The sequence below is a fragment of the Tarenaya hassleriana genome, unplaced genomic scaffold, assembly GCF_000463585.1.
Source record: "Tarenaya hassleriana unplaced genomic scaffold, ASM46358v1 Cleome5, whole genome shotgun sequence".
Lineage (NCBI taxonomy): Eukaryota > Viridiplantae > Streptophyta > Magnoliopsida > Brassicales > Cleomaceae > Tarenaya > Tarenaya hassleriana.
In genome coordinates, this window is record NW_010967707.1 from 4,585,497 (window position 1) to 4,597,084 (window position 11,588).

Below are 11,588 nucleotides of genomic sequence, written 5' to 3' on the forward strand. Positions count from 1 at the left end.
TGCCTATAAATTAATGTGGTATACAAAACTAGTAAAAATTTAAAAAACATTAATTTTTTATTTTTAAAATTTTCAAAGTTAATGTTTAGGAAAATTTGAAAAAAAAAATCTATTCAAATACTGCTATTATTTTATAATTTGGATTTGGTTAAAAGCTTTGATCTTTCTTGTTTAGGTTAGGGTTTGATTGAACAATAATCCCCACCGTCAATTATTGTAAAAAGGTTTTGGTAGTACAAAATTGTAATATTTTATTTTATTATTTTACGGGTTTATATTGGAAATTCGAATGCTATATTATTAAAATAAAAATTTTAAAAATTAGTGTAATATATACAATTTTTTCAAATTAATTTTTCCTTTAATTTTGTTCATTGTTGGGTTTAATCAGGGGAAAAATAATTAGGGCAGGGAAAGTGAGAGGGAACGGGCTCTTTTTCTATTTCGGTCCAAGAGTCTGTATCTGGATGGGCTCTCCACATTCCTCACGCGCCTCTCCCCGCGTCTGTATTACACCTCCGTCCACTTTTTTTTTAACTCTCCATTTGCATTAGGGCCAGGCTTTTGAAGAACCGAACCGAACCGAAAAAACGGTATTTTTGATGATTCTAAACCGTTTTTAATTCACGAACGGTACCATTTTTAAAGAACCGAATTGAACTTTAAGAATCCCGAAAAACCGAATATTTTTAAAGGAAATCTATACTTTTTTTAATAAAATCCGGAATAGAACCGAACCGATACCGAAACCGAACCGAATCAAATACAATATAAAAACCGATTGGTACCTATTTTTGTAAAACCGAAAGAACCAAACCGATCAATTCTCGTCCCGAACCCAAACCGTTTTCCGAAACGTCCACCCCTAATTTGCATGTATGCACACCCACTCCCTCATCTTCTATCTCTCTCTCCGTTTGTTCCCTTTCATTCCAAAAACAGCTGAACCATTGTGGGGTATTGGTTTGGTCATTGTTATATGATTTTATAAATAAAGTTTGATGTCGAAATTGAATGGAATATGGTCCAATTTCCATACCAACATCAAATATGTCCCGCCGTGGTGGTCTGGTGGCGTGGGAGCACAAAGTGCTTCTCCACGTCCCAGGTTCGAACCCCACCGGGACAATCACATAATCAAAAAAAAAAAAAACATCAAATTTCAATAGTTTGATTACGTTATATACAACATTTCTTATAAAACATCACTCAAAACGTGTATTATAGAATATACTCACCAATCATTTCAGTAGTTTAATATTATGTTAAATTACCCCAAAAAAAATAACTCAATTGATTTCCTATTTCATATTACATATTGCATGTAGTGTTTTATATATAATCGAATATAATTAAATTGCATCAAATCCCATCTAATGTAAAAAATGGTTATGATTTTTTAAAACTAAATTAATTAAGTCTAAAAATCATAATACAATAAAAAAAATTATTTTAGAATTAATATTTTTAGTATTGGTATGTCCTTCCATTAAAAACAAAACCTCTTACTACATTGTTTCGGAAATGAGCGTGAACCATTTTAATTTTTTAACCCAACGCTTAATTTTGGGCTTACAAAATAGTGAAAGATTATGTATTCTATATTGGGCCCAATTCAAAATCCGGCCCAATAAGATATCGCCAATGACGGAGCACGCATCATCCGCTACACCGCGTACCAGAGAATGAACATCTCACCAAATCTAAAACTATGATTTTGAAATTTATATATATATATATATCAATTAGTGTCAAGACTTATGGGATTTGTGAATCGTCGTTTTTTTTCATTCAAAAGCAACAATGATACAGAGATTGATTAAAAAAAAAATCAAACCAAACCCAACAGAAATGTGTTCTTCGTTACTCGTATCTAGCAATGTAAAACCCTCTGAGTCAGTCAGAGGGTTCTAATTCAACTCCCTTCAAAAATTCTCTCCTCTTTCCTGTTATACCCTTTCATCCACATGTAACATATCACATCCTCTCTATTCACACACACACCAAAAAAAAAAAATTCAAAACGAGAAATCAACAAAAAGAGGAAAGAAAGTATCGTATGATGGAGCATCATTTCATTCTTTTTAAAACTCCTGCATTTGCCATCAACTGTGAGGGACGAAGGTTCCGACAAGGCCAAAGCCCATGACGAAGAAAGCAAAGGATTGTCCGAATAAGTAGAGATAGTAGCGGTTCTTCCCTAACATCACATCACAGCATCCCACAATGAACAGATACATCCCCACCCCAACTTCCAGTACATGGATCCTGCCCACAACAACAACAAAAAACAAGCGTGTATGTATATATATATATATATATATATATATAATTAAGAACAACAAGTACATATATGTGTATATATAGAAATGTACGTACCTTTCCCCGAATCTGAAGCGAGGTTTCTTAGGATGAGGAGACTTGACTTTGGATTTAAGGGCGTCTCCGAGTTTCTCGGTGACGATCCACTCGTTAACTCTGCCGGCTTCGAGTAATCCAATGAACGTCGCCTTGGTTCTGTGCAGAGACATGACGTTCTCGAACATGATCCAGAACACCAGGAGATGCAGCGACCTGGGAGTGCCGATGGCGTTGAGGAGGGTGATGATGGAAGGAATATATACAGCTCCCCATTTGGGAACGGTGACCTCCGGCACCAGAACCGTCGCCGGCAATACCACGCAGTAGAATATAAACGTCACTATGTGTGCCACTATCTTTCTCACCACGAAGAAACTGTATATCACATGCACTTTCTTCCATACACTCACATTCTGCGCACACACATACATGGAAATTATAAGCTTTATGGTTAACCGGAAACCAAGAACCGGGATCTGTCCGGTTTCGACTTTTCTTAACCGAACCGGAGGGTTTATATATGGAGTGTATAATAGATAATACCTTGTTGGTGATAATTTCGAAGAGCATTTTCCTGAATAGATTGGCAGGCCCACAAGACCACCTGTGCTGTTGGTACCTATACGCCTTAAACGTGCTTGGCAACTCATTCTTTACCTATATATATATATACACATTAATCAATATAAGTATATACACACATATATATATACATACGTATAAACATATTATATATATATATATATATATATATATATATATATATACAAGTGATACCTTTAAAGAGCCAAGGTACAAGAACTTCCACCCCTTGAGGCTTGCTCGAACAGCCAAGTCCATGTCTTCCACTGTTGTTCTGTCCTTCCACCCTCCTGCTTCGTTTAGTGCTGATATTCTCCATACCCCCGCAGTCCCTGCATTTTTACATTTTCCCACATTTGCCCCAAATGTTTATAAGCGTTCATTTGGACCCAAAATATTTATACACACACTCGTCAAATAAAAATATCGGCGTTTCATGAATATATATGTATTACCGTTGAATCCAAAGAATGCATAAGTAGATGATCCAACTTCTTGCTCGACTGTGAAATGGTAATCCAAAGATATCTCTTGCATTCGTGTCATCAAGCATTCGTCCGAATTCACTGCAAAATAAAAAGTATATCAATTGGCATTTAATTCAATACAGAAAGGTTAATATATTTATACAACCCAATTCATTTGAATTTGTTTTACTTAATTATAATTATTTAGTTAAATTCATGCCAATATTTTTATTATTAAATTTAGTGCATGATAAATTCTATCTGCATAAAAAATATATTTTAAATAGTATTGTAAGTTAGAATGTTTCCAACACTTGACGAAATTTGTATTATGGAATTTCCATTTCATAAATATGATATCAAACTCCAACTACTCAGCTCAACTAGATCCGATCAATCCAAAGATTTACATGTCGGATCACCAAAGAAAAACTCTTATTTTGTAGTTTTTCGGTTATAAATCAATTAAAAATGTGTCCATTATTGATCTAATCATACAGAAAATAAATTTTAAAATATTTCTAAAGAAACATATATATATATATATATATCGTATATGTGCTATGAAGAAAAGTGAGTGCTATGAGGGGGAGGTGACAGAGACAATAGAAGCACGAGGTCCATTATTAAAGACATGCACATGCATATGCTAGGGAGTATACACTGTACACGTGGAACCTCTCACAACAAAAAGACAAATCTACCCCTATCTTTATTCCTAAAAGACAATCAAACCCCTCTCTCTCTCTTCCCGATATGTGCGACATTTGCCAGACACACATATTGGAAAATATATTATATATTCTCCTATCCTTTCTATTATAAATTATAGATATACGTATACTGTTGCATACAGGTTTTCTAATTTATTATTATCATTGTGGTTTTCAATTACGTGCAGCTTTTCCTGGCGGAAGTGATCACTGAATGGCGGTCAAAGGGAGGAAAACTGTGCTATTTTTAGAAAATAACAATATATATATGATATGAAAAGAAAATAAATCGTCGTGAAAAAAAAAAGAAAATAAATCGTTATACCCCGCTTACCTCTTCTAGAAGTATAACTGATGTGGAAAATTGTTGACCTTTATATTATTCAACATAAACATTATAATATTTATAGATAAAAAGTATTAATATAATATTATACGGGCAGAGTTCCAATTATGAGAGTAGTTAGACGTTTTAAAGACAAACAAACACAGAGTGAAGCTTGGACGCAAGAGGACAAGCCCGCTTTAAGATTCGGGAGGTGGGCTCCACCTGACGTCACCCCATAAACCCACCGACAGTTCTTGTAAATAGCTTCTTCTGTCTATGTTTTTCTTTTTCTTTCGTGTGTAATTTCGGACATTATACATTAATCATTTATTAAAGGGTCGCAATCTCCTCTATATGATCAAGAAAATACAATCATTCTTCAAAGAAAATCATTAAAAGTACCTTGTAAAATACTACACATTATATATATATACGTGCGTGTATATATGTATATTCAATGCTAATCTAATAACATTAACTTCTTTTATGTTGTGATTAGCACAAGAAAAAAGTATCAATCATGACTTGTGATTGTCAGAGAAAACTATTAGAATTTGGGAAAATTTATCCGATTGAATGATCTATAACCGTAATTTTAATCTAGAGTTTTGGTTTGTAATTATGCACATTAACAAATCATACATTAGGTAATAATATTTGCACGTTACGCTTTATATTTTTTTTCTCCATATATCAATCAGACAAACAAATTGAACCAATTAGAGAGAGATTATAATATGAATAAGTGTAGAGATAGGGAAATTACCGAACTTCCAACGAGCTTGAACGAGGGCGAGACTGGGGTTGTGGACGAGGAAAGGTATGGTTCTCCACAGGAAATCGGGTTCTGGTTGGAAATCTGCGTCGAAGATCGCGACGTAATCGCAGCTCTTTACGTAGCTCTTCTTCATCCCTTCCTTCAAAGCCCCTGCCTTGTACCCTTTCCTGTTGTCCCTCACCTCGTACTTTATGTTCACCCCTTTGCTTGCCCATCTCTGACACTCCATCTCCACCAGATCCTGCGATACGTACGTTTTACCCATCAATCCGAGGTTTTAGGTACAACCCACCTCGCAAAACTTAATCTTTTGTAAAACCCATGTCTTAGATTTGGTAGAATTCCAAATCTTGGAGCTCGTGGAATCGAATCTTGACGGAATCCCAATTGGGTGTCTGGGTTCATGAGAGGAAGAAGAAAGGAGCCTACTTTGATTGTTGGATCAGTGGAATCGTCGAGAACTTGAATGATGATCCGATCGGACGGCCATGAGAGCCCGCAAGCAGCACCGATCGAGAGCTGATAAACCTACGTTAACCAAAACACAGAGATCCTGACATCAAGCTTTTGCATTAACCGCGAACGAAAAAAAAGAACTTTTTGTCTTTTTCGTGTTCACCTCTCGTTCATTATACATTGGGATTTGGACAAGAACCACAGGATAAGCCGAGTCTCCGAGCTCGATGTCGTCCTTCATCGGCTCCCATTTGTAACGCTTCTCTGGTTTACGGCCGAAGAGCTTCAGGAGAGATATGACGATTCCCATGTAAACCCTCTCGACGAAGAGCATCACAGACATCGCCAAACACACATAAACCGCGAGTCTCAGCAATGGAGCGACCAATGGAGTCCTCATCTGATCCCAAAGCATCGAGACCTGCGCAGTAATGCCGTCTCTGTACACCGACCCGGAATAAACCTGATCCATCTCTAACGAGTTCTCAGAACTTATTCCGGCGAAACAGTGGAGGAAGACGAAGAACAAGAACCCAAGATCGGAATGCGTTGTCAGGGATTTTCTTGGGAGACACGCAAGAGGAAATGCGAGTGGCAGACAAATTTTCTTGCAGCAATGTATGTAGCTCGTGGTTTCTGCAGAACCTACGGCTACACAAAAAAGGAACGAGAACGAGAATGACCCTTTTCGCGATTCGAACCAAAATTACCCAGAAAAAAAAGACAGGACTGTTTTTTTTACATAAATCCTGTCTTATGTCGAATCCCAGATTGTCTGGAAATCAAACAAAGAACGAAATCTTTGTTCTTTTTGTTTTCTTGTTTTGGGTTATGGTGGGTTTGGTGACAGAGGAAGAACTCAGGAGGGAGAAGATGTTTTGAAGGGAAGAAAGAAAAGGCGAAAGAGAAAGGGAACAGAAAAAAATGAAGTGAGAGAGAGACAGAGAAATGCCTCATATAAAGCCTTTCCTGTATTAGACAAATTATTTTTAAAAATAAAATATGTATTATGATAATATAAAAAAAATATAGTTTAATTTTATTTTCTCACAAAGGCAGGAGTTAATATTTGCAATTTGTTATTATTGTTTTATTTAGGGGCTGCCCAAGGCCACGCAGATTGTGCCACCTTCCGTTGTAATAATTATTAATATTAAATTTTATAATCATTTTTTAAACACGGCCAGCGTTCGTTTTTATTGTTTGACCAAGCGGTACATCTTCTTTAGTAGTAGTAATAATAATAATAATAATACCGATTATAATATGACAACTGCTAACAAAAGAAAAAAATTAATTTTGTTTAAAATACACAATCCTTAAAATATTTTTTAAATCTAATTGGTATAAAACGATAATATAATATATTTATCAACGTTCTATTTCTATACGTCGTTCATGATAATTAAAAGCAACACGGGCAAATGAAAAGTTTTGTAGAATTATGAAACCATAAAGTTAATCTAAGACAAAACCATAAAATTAAATATTTAAAAAACGAACTAATTATGCAGCATTTTTAGAGTTTTTTATTAGTATTATTATTATTATTTAATGATCAACAAATCTGCACCGACGGTTCAATGAATTTTATACCCACACTGTTCGTCGGAATAGAATGATTCAATTTTCTATGACTCGAATCAGTTGTACGGACTAAATCAAATCTCGCATTTCATGAGACTGTTTTCTCGTGTTTATATCGTGCGGAAAAAATATATATTATCTTATTTTATAATTCTTCCGTCAAAATTATACAGTGCTGTTTTTTTTTTGGTGGCCGAAACTTATATATTATTTGTTAATTAATAGTAGTAATTAGATAGACAGTATTTAGAGAAAGAAAAAGATCCGATCGAAAACAATTTTATATAGAACGACTTAATTATTAGTTTGGCTATGTTTTGAATTTTTCATTATCTTTCTTTTCAATACCTATTAAGACACACAAAGAAAAACATTATTATTATTATTATTATTATTATTATTATTATTATTACAACAACGGTAAAAAAAAATAAACATGGATCGGAATGTTTTGAACGGTAATATATGATATGAAATACATATATAGATTAGCTGGAAAGAATGGACTCGCCACCGGTTGACGTTGACCGTTAGATGATGGTAATCAATTCGCGTCTACTTAATAAAACAACTAATTACCTTACAATTTGAATTAAAAGTCTTTAGTAGAATTCTTTCAATAAAAATATTCAAAATTAAACCTATCACTATAATAAATTTTAATCAATTTGATGAAGGTTTTACCACCCATATCGAGTATTTATACAGCTATTCATTAATATTATATATACATATATGTGAATTTGGTCTACATATATATACACACAATAATGAGTTAAAAAAAGTTGGTGGCAATATTTTGCTTTTTTCAAGTGTTTTTCTAATATTTATAATTGTGTCTCAGAAATTTCTTGGGAGTATAAAATTCTTCTGGTTACAAAATAAATTCGTCCATATATAAATATATATAAAATAATAAAAATAATTTCAAAAATACCAATACAAAACATAAGCCATAAGATATATATGCAAATTTTCTCCATCATACATAAAAATGTCGTGTTTAATTTTTTTTTTTTGTGTAAGTTGACAAAGTCAAGTCCATAATCTAGCATGTGATCCGAGAGCACGTACCGATCGACAACAAATATACAATATGTAAATTAAAAATCCCCTATCGTTCACATTTTTATAAATTAAAATATAACAAACTATGTTAGTTATTACAAAACTATTTAATCACATCTTAAGAATAACATATATATACATATATATAATGTCGGGCCAAGAGTGGTTGGCTCAACTGGTAAGTGAGTATGCGCAAAGAATGTTCCACCCAGGTTCAAATCCTACTCTTGGCAAAACACATATTATAAAAAAAAAGTCGGGCCAAATCCTAGTATCATTGTCTTGTCGCTTTTTTTTTTCTGATTTCTTCGTATGTGAAACACGTATATATGATGACATTTTTAAAAAAATTTGTTGTACACACGCTATATATTATCATAATAACTTGAAGTCCAATGGTGCATGTCACATGCACATGCACATGCAGTCTCATGCAAGTAAACATAATGTAGTAGAGCCGTAGTGTCACGTGTTCTTCTTCACACTTTGCTTAGCCATATAACTTACAACGTATATGTAAATTTCCTAGTAATTTCGTGTAACTTTAAATTGCGGGTTTAGAGAAATTAATCAAGTGTATAATTACTATCAGGATCAAATAAAATCAATTATTATTATTGTACGATACCTATAGCTATGTCGGGTTACTGAATTATATAAATATATATGAACCGAATTACTGATTTTCGTATTAGAATAATTTTCGCATCATTTGTTTACATGATTTTCTCATCATGTATCAGTAGGAATTTAATTCACCAAAATGCAAGGCCTTAATGATCGGACATTTTTTAAGAATTTGTGATATAAAATTTAGTAATTTTTGGTATTAAAAGTCCTATGTCATGGATACATGCAAAGCATCCATTAATTCTACAATCAAACCCGGTATTATATTGTTTTTTTATAATCGGGTGATCCCAAACCCAAAGGCTCAGACTAATCCCGACCCACGCGCACGACCCTGCAACACACACGTGGAATGTGAAACACCCGAAGGTGGAAGGAGGGGATTCTCCATACTTTGGGTGTTGAACCCACGACCTCGTTTACAAGAAGGGGACTCTCAAACCACCAGAGATGGGGGGATTCCCCTCCCAGTATTATATTGTTATTTCAACATATATATATGTAAAACTAATTTCCAGGTCATTTATTTTCAATTTAACCTCTAATTATACTAATCGTATTCTTTTTATAATTGAGTATTTTGGGCCGAATTCCAAATCACATTTCAACAGTACTGTGTAAATATACTCTGTTGATCAAGTTAAATCATTTAGTTTTAGCCTTTTTTAACAGCCCATTCCATTTATTATCTAGATTAATATAATGAAAAATAATAAAATAAAATATCTTTATAACACCGATTCTCATTTTTAATTTTAACCATCGTCTCGGTTTAACAATGCACATAAAATATTCTAAAATAAAAGCATTTGTTAGATAATTTTGACCAAAAAAAAAATGCATAAAGGTCGTAAGTTGTTAGTGAATAAGATATGGACAAATGGGGATTGAAATCAATCAATTATGAAAATCTTAACTTATTTATAATATAAATTGCGGGCATTTTTCTATTTTATTTAAATATGTTTCCTTTTTTTTAATGTAAGCTCTTTACATGATTCTTTGTTTAAAAAAAATGAAAATGATGAAGAAATATTAAACCAATGGCAGACGATTTTTTTTCTTTTTATTTAACTTTTAAAAAGCCATATATTCCGATACCATATTGCACATATATTATAATACGATGACTCGTAGACTAAATCTAAGTAGGTAATGCATATCATGTTATGATTCTCATGTTTTTTTTGGCATCAATCATGGATATAGAGTTTATAAATATTTTTTTTGTCCAATTGGTGACATAAGCGAGACCTAGACTACTAGAAACATCCTCCGGTTAATTAAAACCGACTTAGATTTTGGCGCAAATATATATATATTAAATTCCAAAATAAAAATTGTGTATAATAAAAATATTACAACTTTTTTTTTTATAAAAAAATACGTTCTTAATTATTAAAACAATTTCTATTTAAAATCATATATATATTTCAGTTGCATTGTATGATATTATACCATGAATAAGAGGGTCATTATTAATAAATTTCCCTTACACGAAGAAAGAATTTGTATTTTATTTTATTTTACACAACAAGTACAATGGATTCTCATTTATTTTATATACCTAAACAAAACAAAAATTTCAAAGCATCACTCAATTGCTCCACAAGTGTATTTTGGAATAAAAGAAACAAACACACACGCTAGTGGGATCCAATGTCTACCTTTCATACAGATTTGATATCCCATCTACTTCCCCACTTAAACTCTCTGTCTCTCCCATATGTATACATACATGTATATACGTATATCTATACGCGGATACGTATACGGGAGAAAAGGCCTATGGCGAAGGAGACACCACAACTTTGCCTTGGAGACCAAAGTGTTCATCACTCTACTTCTCACCTACTTGTCACTGTCTGTTCAGTAATGCTTCATGACTTTGTCTCTGAAACAATATGTAGCATACTTATGAAGCATTGACCAGACCCTTTTCACACGCATATATATACACATATATATATAGGATGCGGTCCATCTGATTTTGTTGTTACCTATGATCTCATTGCACGTTATTGTTGGATTTTCTATACAGGATCGATGTGGAAAATATTTTGCAGTTCGAATAGTAAAATGTAGGCGTTTTTATCCGATTATTCCTAAGATATTAAATGATTATCAGAACTATTAAAAATATATTATCTGGTTTAAGTTGGTTTGACCTAAATTGAATTTACTTGGGTTTAATTTTGTTACTGTGTTTTCTATTTGTTTCCATCATTTGATTTCTTTCCAAGATTTCAATAAGAACGTCTAAATATTCGAAATTTGGATTAACGTGTTACCGCGAGGAATTAATCTATGGTCGAGTCTATCTCAAAACATGGAATTCGATGACTGGTATGTTATAAAGCGAATGGATGAAATGGGCCCATCGGTTTCTTTAGCAAAAATCATTATAAACCCAACGGAAAGGAAACTAAAAACAGGAAAAATGATGATTTTTCTATATGGTAATGGGCCACATAATCTCATAGTGAAGATTTGCTGTTTAGCTATGGACCGATGTTGTTGCAGTTATATTAAGGATCCAATGAAATTAATTACTAAGGGCAGGAGGAAAAGAGTTAATTATGTTACCGTTGCAATTAATAGAATGGCGCAATTCATGT

General features: G+C 33.2%; 1 protein-coding gene across 1 annotated transcript; it reads right to left on the reverse strand.

Moving 5' to 3' along the window:
* Nucleotides 1-1,815: 1,815 nt before the first annotated feature.
* LOC104826935 (glucomannan 4-beta-mannosyltransferase 9-like) lies at nt 1,816-6,604 on the reverse strand. The gene is made up of 8 exons (XM_010559910.2): nt 5,849-6,604; nt 5,659-5,757; nt 5,218-5,470; nt 3,399-3,509; nt 3,139-3,275; nt 2,905-3,018; nt 2,380-2,774; nt 1,816-2,268 (listed from the first exon to the last, which is right to left on the reverse strand). The coding sequence occupies exons 1-8, from the start codon at nt 6,155-6,157 to the stop codon at nt 2,106-2,108; spliced, it is 1,581 nt and encodes a 526-aa protein (XP_010558212.1). The 5' UTR covers nt 6,158-6,604; the 3' UTR covers nt 1,816-2,105.
* Nucleotides 6,605-11,588: the final 4,984 nt, after the last annotated feature.